Raw genomic sequence first — 14100 nt, 5'->3', positions numbered from 1 at the left:
TGAGAATATTCCAAAGGCATTAGTAGATTCAAATTCTATAATATATCTATTTACCTATCAATATCAATTCACATACAAAATGGAGGAATGTTTAGTTTGTTCCACAAGTATTTCAGTGCAGCCTGCTCTAAGAAGCTAGCATCACTGATCCCATGTGAACTAGTGCACGTACCCGAAACTCGACGGACTCATTTTTTTAATTAAAAGAAAGACAGTCCGTAGGCCCGTAGGCCCGTAGTTAAGGCCCGCTTCGGGCAGCTAGCGCTCGCCCCTCCTTCCCGCTCTCCTTGAATGTAATTCCGTGAAAGGCGGCCGATTTGATTCTCCGCGCAGATATTCGGGGACCTTCGTTTACATGGCAAACCCCAGCTACAGTTGGAATAACAGGAATAGGGATGTTCGGGTTTGGTACCAATCCACACGTTACGATATGTATTTACATGATATATTACTAGTTTGTGTGTGTGCGCAGGTCAGCGGCCTGCCACTGCGCAACGGAGACCAGCACGCCGCGGAGATCGCCTCCATGTCTCTTCACCTACTGGAAGCGGTCAAGCGCTTCAGGGTTCGCCACCGGCCACTGGACCAACTGCATCTCCGCATCGGCATACACTCGGGTAAGTGTTCCCTGCATCTACTAAAGGTCCTCAGCGGCCTACCACTGCGCAACGGAGACCAGCACGCTGCGGAGATCGCCTCCATGTCTCTTCACCTACTGGAAGCGGTCAAGCGCTTCAGGGTTCGCCACCGGCCACTGGACCAACTGCATCTCCGCATCGGCATACACTCGGGTAAGTGTTCCCTGCATCTACTAAAGGTCCTCAGCGGCCTACCACTGCGCAACGGAGACCAGCACGCCGCGGAGATCGCCTCCATGTCTCTTCACCTACTGGAAGCGGTCAAGCGCTTCAGGGTTCGCCACCGGCCACTGGACCAACTGCATCTCCGCATCGGCATACACTCGGGTAAGTGTTCCCTGCATCTACTAAAGGTCCTCAGCGGCCTACCACTGCGCAACGGAGACCAGCACGCTGCGGAGATCGCCTCCATGTCTCTTCACCTACTGGAAGCGGTCAAGCGCTTCAGGGTTCGCCACCGGCCACTGGACCAACTGCATCTCCGCATCGGCATACACTCGGGTAAGTGTTCCCTGCATCTACTAAAGGTCCTCAGCGGCCTACCACTGCGCAACGGAGACCAGCACGCCGCGGAGATCGCCTCCATGTCTCTTCACCTACTGGAAGCGGTCAAGCGCTTCAGGGTTCGCCACCGGCCACTGGACCAACTGCATCTCCGCATCGGCATACACTCGGGTAAGTGTTCCCTGCATCTACTAAAGGTCCTCAGCGGCCTACCACTGCGCAACGGAGACCAGCACGCCGCGGAGATCGCCTCCATGTCTCTTCACCTACTGGAAGCGGTCAAGCGCTTCAGGGTTCGCCACCGGCCACTGGACCAACTGCATCTCCGCATCGGCATACACTCGGGTAAGTGTTCCCTGCATCTACTAAAGGTCCTCAGCGGCCTACCACTGCGCAACGGAGACCAGCACGCTGCGGAGATCGCCTCCATGTCTCTTCACCTACTGGAAGCGGTCAAGCGCTTCAGGGTTCGCCACCGGCCACTGGACCAACTGCATCTCCGCATCGGCATACACTCGGGTAAGTGTTCCCTGCATCTACTAAAGGTCGTCAAGCGCTTCAGTACGAAGATGTTGTGTGGTGTCACGTAAAATAATAATAATAATAAACTTCTTATCAACGAAAAACCTATACTCAATATACTACGCATTAGTACAGTCTATTCTTCAGTATGCCATTATCAGTTGGGGAGCAGCTTACAAAACTAGTCTGACCCCCATAGAAATTGTTCAAAAACTAATAATAAAAATTATACTAAAAAAACCTCCAGACTTCCCAACTGACAGCTTATTCGAAGAATTCAAAGTTCCAACATTTAAAAACTTATTTATAAAAAATTCAATTATACAAATTATAAAAGAAAAAGATAAATACGCATTCATAACTGAAAACCGTACTAGACTTAAACATGTATTTGTGTGCCCCAAATTAAACACTTCTTTCGCCCAACACCATTATACTCACCAAGGAAAATTCTTTTTCAATAACCTACCAATAGAAATCAGAAACATTAGGAACAAAATTCAATTGTTGAACTCCATCAAAAAGTATTTTAGAGAATGTCACCCTAAAAATCTTACTTGTTTTTCTTCTTACTGAATACATATATGTTTACATATTTTAGTTAACGGGTCTGATTGCCATGTGTCTGTATTACCTGCACCTACATATATATTGAAATACATGATAATAGTAAATAATAATTGTACTTATATGAAATGTATTAACTGTATTAACTGCATTGTATTAACTGTACACGTGACTGTATTTGTACATAATATATGAAATGTTAACTCTTCTTCCATCCACAAGCTAAGGCTTTTAATGGAAGACCAGTAAAATTATATATATATATTACTTTGTAATCCGTTCGTATCACGATATGTTTGTATTATAAATTACATATTACCAAATAAAATAAAAAAATAAAACTAAAAAAATAAATAAATAGGTAGTTAAAAACTTTTCAGATGATATCAAAATGACTTTTGGTTTAGATAAATGTAGAACGATCCATATAGAGAAAGGCAAAATTGTAGATGGGGACGAGAGTATATTTAGAAATTTCCAAATTACTAGTATGAAAAGGGATGAGGTTTATAAGTATTTAGGATACCCACAATCAAATAGATTAGACCATAGTAGTATTAAAAATGATATTAGGATTAAATTTCAAACTAGGATCAGGAAAATTTTAAAATGCAATCTATCTGCTAAAAATTTAGTAAAAGCAATAAATACTTGGGCAATACCTCTATTAACGTACTCATTTGGCATAATTAAATGGTCTAATACAGATTTAGATAGCTTAGAAAGATTAATTAGAACTACGCTAACAAAGTTTAATTGCCATCATCCAAATTCAGCTATAGAACGAGTTAATTTACCTAGAAATTTAGGAGGTAGAGGTATAGTCAAAATAACTTCTTTGAAACATAATCAGGTAGAAATGCTAAGAACTTTTTTCCATAGGAAAGCTCATAGCTCAGAAATGCACAAAATAATTTGCAAGGCAGATAGAAATATTACACCTTTAAATTTATACGATGAGAATGCCAAAATTTTTATAAATCCCAACCAGGAATTATTAGATTCCTGGTCAAATAAAATTTTACACGCAAAACACTTCAATTATCTCAACCAAACGTATGTTGACAAAATTTCGTCAAACAAATGGTTGAGTATTGGAGAGTTGAGCGCAGAAATAGAAGGATTTATGCTTGCCATTCAGGATAGAGTCATTAATACTAAAAATTATAGAAAGCATATAATCAAAGATACAAATCAAATTGATGATTTGTGTAGAAAATGTTTGGCTTTTCCGGAAACTATAGAACATATTATATCGGGATGTTCTATATTAGCACCGTCCGAGTATACATTTAGGCACAATCAAGTTTTAAAAATAATTCACCAAAATTTGGTAATTAAACATAACTTGATTGACTGCCGTAATGTAGTACCATATTATGAATACGAACCAAATTCATTTTTAGAAAACGAATTTTATAAAATATATTATGATAAAACTATACTAACAGACCGAGCGATTAGTCATAATAGACCCGATATAGTTTTACATGACAAAATTAAAAAAATAACTTATATCATTGATGTCGCTATTCCAAATTCCTGTAATATTCAAAAATCTGTTAGTGAAAAAATAAGAAAATACACAGATTTAGGAAATGAAATAAAAAGAATTTGGCATTCTCAGACTATAAAAATATTACCATTCGTTATTTCGGCTACTGTCATTATACCTAGCTCTCTAATTAAAAATTTAGGGGTATTAGATCTATCAAAAAATTTATATATAAAGATACAAAAGTCGGTCATTTTGAATACATGTAGGATAACAAAAGATTTTTTAAATATTTATGTTGAGGGATCAGTAGGATTTATAGGCCCTGTTAGAAGTTCTACCGAGCCGAACCCTCTGATATGAAAATATCTGGAGACGGTGAATTATTTTCCCATTTGATCTCTGGTGATTTGACGTGTTGTTCTTGTATTGTTTTGTATTTATTTTGCTTATATAATGCACTTACATAATGTTGATTGACTAGATGATCATTTGTGGAAAAGTGAGTGGTAGGGTTAAGTTTTTCCTTTGGGGAAGACTTAACCCGGACAACTAAATCGGAAGTTTAAAAAAAAAAATAAAAAAAAAATATCTTTATTGTGACAAATTTTCAAACTATAACTATAGAAATACATGTAAGACTGTTTTGTGTACATTGGTTTATAAATTAGAAGAGTATATAATTTGAACAATGGAAATTAATATATAAACAGTAGGTAAAATAAATGTAAATAATAGAAATGTTAATGTAGTTATATGTTAAGGATTATCATAGCCCGCCTCACTAGGCTTAGCCTGTGTTGAGGCAGCTATCTACCAAGTTTATTTATGGTACTATAACGTACCTACAATTATATAAAAATATGAACACTCAATAGTTAGGTAGCATCAATATCAATACATCATATACCAAGTTCGTTTCTAGTCCTAATAATATACCTACAATTATATGAAAATACATACAATAATTAGGTTGCATCAATGACTGCGAATTTGGATGAGTGCACCGGTAAAGGCCCTATCATTACTTTTAATCCAAATTTTTACGCTATCTTTGAAATTTTTTTGTGAATGACATGTTTTTATTTTATCAGGAAGAATGTTATAAAGTCTAGTCGCAAGATATCTAAAATTTCGTTGTCCAAAATTAGTGTGCGTTACAGGAATTTGAAGTAAGTCTTTGTTATTGCTTCGAGTACAGCGAGTATTAGATCTTTTTTCGTAGTATGTATGTATATTTGTGTATAGGTGAGTGAGTATTGTTTTTGCGTATGTCTGCCAAACATCAAACACATTCATAATATTAAAGATCAAGTTCGAGTCAGTAATTAGAGGAAGCCTAAGAATTATTTTTATAATAGTTTTCTGTGCCCTTATGATTGGGTCTAGTGCAGATGAAGTTCCACCTTCCCACGCTATGATACCATACTCAATAATAGATTGACAGAGTGCAAAATAAACCATTTTCAAGTGTTGTAAGTTGAGGAAGTTTCGTATCGTTCTGAAGAAGTGCATGGTTTTTCTTATTTTGTTTGCAATACTTTGAGTGTGAAGATTCCATTTGAGGTATGGATCAATGGTGAGGCCGAGGTACTTTATCTGAGTAGTGCGCTCAATGTAGGGACACTGGCAACATTCTTCAGAATTCAAACATGTGTGTATTCTAATAGAGGCATCGTCATGAGGTTGACCTGTAATATTAATGCTTGGTGTGATGTATTTGGTTTTCTCGGCATTCAGTGTGAGCGTATTTGTATCCAACCATTTTTTTACAATGCTTATGTCCGTTTCAGCTTTTTTGTAGACAGCTGGCCAAGTGTCAACTTCAAACAGAAGAACAGTGTCATCGGCAAAACTAACTATTTTCTCCTGAATATTAATGTTACATAAGTCGTTAATATACACCAGGAATAAAATCGGTCCTAATATGCTTCCTTGTGGTATACCATAATTAGTTGAGCAGGTGTTGCTTAATATGTTATTTATTTTAACTTGTTGCTTACGCCCATTAAGGTAGCTTTTAAAGAATTTAAGTTCGTTGTCCGCAATACCGATTTTTTCAAGTTTATTTGTTAATTTACTGTGCGATATGGTATCAAAGGCTTTAGATAGGTCTAAGAAGATTGAAATACATTTTTTGCTTTTATCAAGGTTTTTAACAATGAAATCAGTGACAGCAGCAATAGCGTCTGAGGTACTCTTGTTTTCTTGAAACCCGTATTGATTTTCTGAAATCAGTTTATGGCTCACGAGAAATTTTACCAACTGTGCATTGATAACCTTTTCAAATACTTTAGATAGACTAGTTAGTAGAGTTATTGGTCTGTAGTTGTTTATGTCTGTCTTGTTACCTGTTTTATGTATAGGAATAACAATACCTTGTTTCAGGTTTGAGGGGAAGTGGCCCTGAGTGATACTAGAGTTTATTAAGTGTTCTAGGGGCAATGCAATTTCCGTAGACAGCGTTTTTAAAATCTTGGTTGATAACCCATCAACTCCGGCACTAGACGTGTTTTTTAGGGAAATATACTCGTAATGTGGTTATCCAAATCAAATAATTGTATCTTTGAAAAAATGATTAGTTTATCGGTTGACTATCAGTCCCTATACACACAAAACCAGTCACGTATTATCACAAAACTTCATTCTTCATGTAACCGACACGTGACAGACGGACCAGTCGTAGTCATGACGTGTCACCCGGAAACGATCATCGCTACAAGGGTTTGTTGAATATTCTATGAAAATGTTGTAATGTGAAATGTATGGAGGACGGATACTTATTTTTTATTATTTATTGGGACTATATATCAGAGTCATAACAAATCGTACATTTATCGACACAGTGGTGTAACTTTAGAATTCACACGCGGGGTCCTACCCTGCGATGGGGGGGGGCAAGGGAGAGAGGGGAGGGGAGTTACCACATCTTATTATTTACATCACATTGATAAAAGAGATGGTGCAAATTATTTTGTTGTATTTTTCAGGAATGTAATCTACTAGTACTATTGTCTTTTTTACTACGCAATACTAAAGGCGCCCCCCTCCCCTTTATATACGTCCTTGCATATTGATAAAATAAAATAAACATATTAGAAGGCGGTTCACGAGTACCGCTGCCCCTGCCACAGGTTGTCTGAAATGGTTCGCTGCGTTTGGTGACTTAGCAAGGGTGCCCAGGCTCATGGGGGGTGATTTTTTTTTTTTAATTTAAAAAAGAAAGACAAACATTTCCGGGTTACGAATAACCTGACAATATTTGAAAATCTCCTACTACCACCACAGAAAGCTGAAAATGTTGCTTGTGTTGTAATGGAGGACTTAGCCGGCCGAGAAATTGAACACACTACGCCTGAGTGGGACCCAAGCGCGATGTCAACTCGGCCACCGACCGGTCATGTATCTGGAACACATTTCTTTTCGAAATAGTTTTTTCATAATTTATTATTTTGAAATGCATGACATATAAAACATTTGAATTCTTGATAATTTTACAATAAAATATAGTAAATGGCATAAGAACAAAATAGTGAAAAATATGTTTTTTAATATTTCTACAGCAATGAAGAGAACTAGCTCTTGAGTTTGGTGTAGGAGTAAAAAGTAATATTTAATTATCAATAGATCAACAACAACAATCAAAGTAGCACACAGTAATAGTGACCCGTTGAAAACTTGGCTTAATTGTGTATATCGGTGAACGGTTCAATTCGAGTCAGTTGCGACATTAACTAAGTGTTCACTGCATCAATTGTGATAAGAATTTTGCGCGTTGAAGCGAAATTACTCAAGTGATTTATAAATTATTAACATCGCGAAATAGTAACGGTGAAGTTGACATCTGTTTACTGTATAAGTGAATCTATTGTGATTGGCCAACTCCACCGCCATCTTTAAAACTCGGGCCATTCGGCTTGCTTGTTTCGCTTTGACGGCGCTTGCGCATCTTATTGTTTCTACCAAAACTACTGCAAAGGTGACCATGAGTTCGAACAAAAAAACAAGCTCTCAACCACAAGATACTCTAAATACATTTACAAGATCCAAAAACAAAATGAACACTGCCCCCGAAGACACTAGCCCAGAAGAAGATACTTTTACTAAATTTGCGTCTTTCGTAGACACAAAACTGGAGAAACTCAAAACCCAAATACTCGAAAACATTGAAAAAAAAATGTCTGAATTTCAAAAAACTACCGAATTTATTTGTCAAAAGTATGATGACATAATAATTCGTTTGGACTCCATGAATGAAGTTAAAGGAGAAGTCGAAAGCTTAAAAAATGATTTGACAAATAAAAGTAAAATTATTAAACATCTAGAAACCAGACTGGCTTGTTTAGAACAGTCGAACCTCGATAACTGTATTGAAATAACAGGAATTGAGGAAAAGACAGATGAAAATCCCAAAGTAACTGCTATAAACCTAATAAAAAGTGCTAATATCCAAATAAGTACAGAGGATATTACATCAGCAATAAGACAATATGACAGAAGACCAGGTCATCCGAAAAAAATTCTCTTAAAAATTAGAAATCCAGAAACAAGATCAAAATTATTGGCAAACAAGAAGTTGATCTCAAACCGTGAGAAAATGATATTCCTAGGAGAATCGCTATCTCCTTATTTTAAAGAACTGCTTTGGAAAGCCAAATTAAAGGGAAGAGAATTAAAATACAAATATATTTGGTTTAAAAATGGATCAATTCTAATGAAAGAAGATGAAGGAAAAAAAATTAAAGAAATAAAACACGAAGATGACCTCAATAGAATTTAGAAGTTGTATGGTAAAAGGCACCGACAATATTTAATATATTAAAAATGGACATCGATTTAGGAAAAAACATTGATTTGGATGACAATACAGAACCTAATTTAACTATTAAAGATTCATTTACTTGCAAAAATTTATTGAAACATTCAAACTTTTCTTTAGTTTGTTTAAACATTAGAAGTTTAAGTAAAAACTTTGATGAAACCTTAACTATGCTTGATGGCATAGAACATCGTCCTGAGGTATTAGTTTTTACAGAAGCTTGGCTAAAAAATTTGATCAATATACCTAGCATCCCAGGATACACAGTTTACAATACAAATAATAACTATTTGCAAAACGATGGTGTAGTTGCCTACGTGAAACAAAATGTTCAGGCGACTGTTGAGGAAATTGTTTTCCCTGGAGCAAACTGCTTAAGAATGCAGATATCGAATAATATATGTTTAATAGCCATTTACAGATCTCCGTCCCAGACTCATATAGATAGTTTCCTTGAATCACTGAGTGTCCTACTTGATTCTACATCTATACAAAATAAGGAAATCATTTTATGTGGTGATATAAATATTAATACATTAGATTTGAACAGTATAAAAACTCAAAAATACCTCTCACTTTTGGCTTTTCACGGCTTAAAGCCTATTATAATTTCACCTACAAGAGTTTCGTCTACTGCTTCAAGTTGCATCGATCACATTATGGTAAAATCTAAATTTGTACCACAGGGAGCTGTCTTCACTACTGACATAACAGATCATGATGCGGTATTGCTGAGATTTATGAGCTTTAGACAAAAGAAAATAGCAAAGGAAAATGAAAAAATCAAAACCGTCATAAATAACATTCTTTTGAAGGCTAAATTAAAAGAAGAATCATGGCAGTCAGTCCTGTCATCGCAAGATGTTAATTCAGCTACTGAAAACTTCGTAAAATGTTTAAAAATGCACGTGGAAAGTTGCTCGTCGGTACAAAGTGTAAAACATAACATCAAATACTTAAAACCTTGGATAAATGATGGAATTATCAAATGCCTTAGAACCCGCGACAAACTGCACAACAAATGTCGAGGAGAGGTTAATAATATTCAACTGCTGGCTTATTATAAGAGATACAGAAACTGGCGTACAAAAATTATAAAATATACAAAGCAAACGTATTACAGAAGGAAACTTGATAAAGTCAACGGTAATAACAAGCAACAGTGGAAGATTATAAAGGAAGCCATAAATATTCAAAAGGAGCAAGTGTCCATAAAAAAATTAGTAATCAATAACAAAACTATCTCATTGGAGGAGGATCCACATATAATTACCAACCATGTTAATAACTTCTTCAGTGATATTGGTCCTACATACGCAAAAAACTTGTGCAGTGCTAATAAAACCAACGAAATGTATCTTGTTAACAATTTTAAACCTGGTACTCAAGTTACAGGAGATAGTTTTGAATTTAAAACTACTAACATTTTTGAAGTTACTAAAGTTATAAATGAATTAAAAATGTCTTTTTCCTGTGGTATCGATGGCTTAAGTATAATGGTGTATAAACAGCATGTTTATGAGTTAGCTAGTCCTATAACTCATATTGTTAATCTTAGTTTTAAGAATGGCATATTTCCTTCCCATTGTAAAAATGCCAAGATTATACCTCTTTTCAAAGGTGGAGATCACGAAAATGTTAATAATTACAGACCAATATCTTTGCTCAATACTCTCTCAAAAATAATAGAAAGACTGGCTAAGTCAAGATTAGTATCATTTTTAGAAAAATACAAAATACTCTCCGACAGCCAATTTGGTTTCAGAGAGAACAGAAGTACGAGTGATGCTATATTAAAGGTATTGACCAAAGTTATAAACGCACTGGACTATGGCAACAAAGCTATAGCGGTATTTTTAGACTTATCAAAGGCCTTCGATACGGTTTCCCACGAGTTGCTTCTTAAGAAATTATTATCTTTAGGCATTGATAATACAGCTATGGGTTGGTTCAGATCTTACCTTAGTGATAGAACACAGCAAGTAGAAATAAATAAAATGTTAAGCGATAGTAAATCTATCTCATTTGGAGTACCACAAGGTAGTGTACTCGGGCCAATATTATTTCTTATTTATATAAACGATTTATGCAGTCTAAAAATTCCAGGTAACATTGTTAGTTTTGCAGATGACACTGCCTTAATATTTGAGGGTAAAAATTGGAGTGAAACTTTTGAAAAATGTGATACAGGTTTAGGAATAGTTAATAATTATCTGAGTAATAATATTTTAACTTTAAATACACAAAAAACCAAATACATCACTTTTAGCATTTCTTATAAAAGTCAGCCATCTACCTCTCATAATTTGATTATTCACAATTGTGTGCAAACGTGTAACTGCAACCCCTTGGAAAGTGTAGACAGCCTCAAATACCTGGGGGTAAAAATTGATAAATTTTTGAGGTGGAATGATCATGTCGAAATGTTAGTAAATAAAGTTAGGAGACTTATCTATATTTTTAAAGATCTCAGACATGTACTAGACAAGGAAAAATTAAAAACAGTGTATTTTGCTATAATTCAGTGCCTACTTTCATATAATATAGTGTGCTGGGGTTCCTGCCTGAAGACTGTAATAGAACCACTTAATATTGCCCAAAAACTGATTCTCAAAGTTATGTATAAGAAAAAATTTACATATCCTACACAGTTACTTTATAAGGAATGTAATATCATAAATTTAAAACAACTATTTATCCTATAAACGTTATGCAGATTTTTTAACAATATTAGTTCTGCTAAAAGAACGCAACAAATTCGTACTACAAGAATTGGCTCTGGTCTGAACTTTATGGCAATTCACCCTAAATCCTCATTTGGGCAGAGACATTATTTGTACCAGGCTCCACTTTTATTTAATAGCCTTCCAGATCACATTAAATCGTCAAATTCCTTGTGTACATTTAAAAAGAATGTTAAATTATTTCTGCCATCCGAGGATTTCCAACATATTCTTTCATCTTTGTCCTTTTTAATTGTGGCATAATATTTTGAATAAGTTAATTTTTTCATCCTTTTCTTTTTTAATGTAAATGTTTTTTTCTCTCTTTCTTTCTTCTCTGTTTAAAAAAAAAATAATATTTTGTTACATTTTTATTGCAATTAAATATCATGGTCACCCTACATGTTTACAGCATTATATTGTAATGAATAGGCTGATAGGTACCATGTAGGTATCCAATTCGCAGAAACGTCAATGTAACAATATTGTTATCTTAATATTTGAATTATTTTTTTTAATATTTGTACTATTTTAAATCTCTTATAATCTTTGTACTATTTTTTTAATATTTTGTAAAATTATTAACCTCAACACAGGCTTGTCCTAGTGAGGTTAAAAATTATAACTTAAAAAAAAAGATACAATGTAAAGAAACGATAAATAAATAAATTGTTGAAGATAATATTAGTGATTTCTAAACGAAAATCTGAAACAGAAAAATCAGAAAAGGATACGGTCACATCTAGGACTCGAACGCAGGACCTTTCCTTGCGGGACACCACTCTACCACTGAGCTAATGGGACCCTATCCCCTTGGTAAGAACTACCAACAATGTCTTCATTTTTTCACCGCACATTATTTATTGGCAACTATCTTTATGTATGATCGCAAGATGTCTAGGGTCCTGGGTTCGAGTCCTAGATGTGACCGTATCCTTTTCTGATTTTTCTCTTTCAGATTTTCGTTTGGAAATCGCTAATATTGTATTCAATAATTAAATATTACAATTTCAGGTTTTACTCAATAAAGTTATTCGAAAAAATGAAAAAAAATAATATCATACAGTGTATAAGTATGTGCACAGGATGTGATAACATTAAAAATATAAATATGGTTCGAAATGAACTTACTTCATTTTTGTAATGGTGTTAAGAGTGTTCAGATTTAAAAATATTTTTTTCTTTTTTCCTGAATAATACCAATTCTATTTTTTTTTATTCTTCTGGAAGACTATAAAAATATTTTATCCCTTTGTAAATTTAAGTATTGTGCATTTTTTGTATGGAAAATAGAGGTATTTGGATATTATATTTATGTCTTGGTGGTTAATTAAGTTTTGGGTCTTTATAATAAGTTTTTTATGGATGTCTTTAATTTATTACATTATTGCTGAAGGGAATGTAGATTGTTTTTATTCAAAATTACGTCTAACTTGCGTCAATATTCACCAACCTTTAACATTTCATAACCTCACTGCAAAATCAAGAAAAAATATAATACATGAAAATAACAATACAATAACATACAATACATGAAAATAACTATACAATAACATACAATATAACGATAGAGCGCTGCAAATATTTCAACTATTTAAAATAAATTCAGAACTACATTGAACAGATTTCAACCAAGTTTTGGTAGATTGCATAATGAGGGTGATATCTCTTAGAAGAGTTTACGTTAATTACTGTCCCTTGAATTTCTTTTTCAATTATTTTTTACCCACCGTATCAAGTCAAGTGTTTTTTTATGTGATACCCAGCAAGAAATCCAATTGGCCTGTGCCAGTGGATCTATGGCATCTCCACGGATCTCTGTGAATGTTATGGTGCTGAAAAAGGTGGTGAAGGGGGGGTGTATGAGAAGTACTTGGCTTTTCGGGTCTGACATCTAAATATAGCTAAAATAATTTAGAGCAATACTATTTTCCTACCCTTTTGTCATAATAAGTACCTATCAAAATAAGTTTTTTTCTTTATCTTCTAATTTTTATATTTATGGAATATATGTTTTATGACCCGTTGAGTGGCAATTACTTGATGATTCGTATGTCATAAATTTCAAACGTGACACTTTTAGTGTGTTAACACAAAAATGGCATTTTTGATATCCGTGCGATATATCACTATCCTGAATGAACAATGAAATAATGTCATTTTTAGTTTTGACACAGATTATTCATGAAATAATTCCATTTTAATGTGACTTTCGTTTTAAAATAAAATAATGTTTTTCGGTTTACAAATAAACGAATTTCATAGATTCTATATGACGTGTAATATAATGGATAAAATTCAAGAAAAAATTTTTTTTTCTATAATTAGTATTTATTTATATTTATACAGGTATATATTATCTACAATCTGTATCAATCTGTATGTTATATGAAATAATATGTTCAGAGGAAGCTACAAGCCAAAAATGTGTATATTCTTGGTATACCTTATATTTTAGGTAATATTAGGCATTAAAATTGCTTGACAACGGAGTCTAGAATCGTTCGATTTCAAGCAATAAAACAGTTTTTTTACATATTTTGTAAATAATTTTATAAGAAAGCAAAAAATGTAATCAAGTGAAACTGTCACAGACAATCTTAGCTATAATACTGTATGTTTTTTAAGTTGTTTCCTTTACGCGTTCATAAATTACTATTGAAAAAAAAAATTTAGTAGTTTGCATTTATATTTTTTATTGGGTAATTTATTTTTTTATTTGTATTCTACTCAAGTGAAGCGATAGGAAAACCTTCAATTTATCTAAAGAATATTTTTTTGGTATTCATAATGTTCACCAATTCGTTATAAAGATTAATCTAAATAGTGATT

At 34.1% G+C, this 14100-nt stretch overlaps 1 protein-coding gene across 1 annotated transcript in view; it reads left to right on the top strand.

The window, feature by feature from the left end:
• The window catches only part of LOC149408915 (uncharacterized), a 208607-nt gene that overhangs the window by 176502 nt on the left and 18005 nt on the right, over positions 1-14100 (top strand). The window contains exon 25 of the mRNA XM_089650310.1: positions 473-617. Within this exon, the coding sequence (XP_089506436.1) occupies positions 473-617 (145 nt within the window). The remainder of the gene's footprint in view (positions 1-472; positions 618-14100) is intronic.

Source organism: Hesperophylax consimilis, unplaced genomic scaffold (genome assembly GCF_061612785.1).
Source record: "Hesperophylax consimilis isolate HC1 unplaced genomic scaffold, BYU_Hcon_1.0 scaffold_42, whole genome shotgun sequence".
NCBI classification, from domain to species: Eukaryota; Metazoa; Arthropoda; class Insecta; order Trichoptera; family Limnephilidae; genus Hesperophylax; species Hesperophylax consimilis.
The sequence above is the reverse complement of the archived record's forward strand: the minus strand, read 5'-3'. Positions and strand labels throughout refer to the sequence as shown.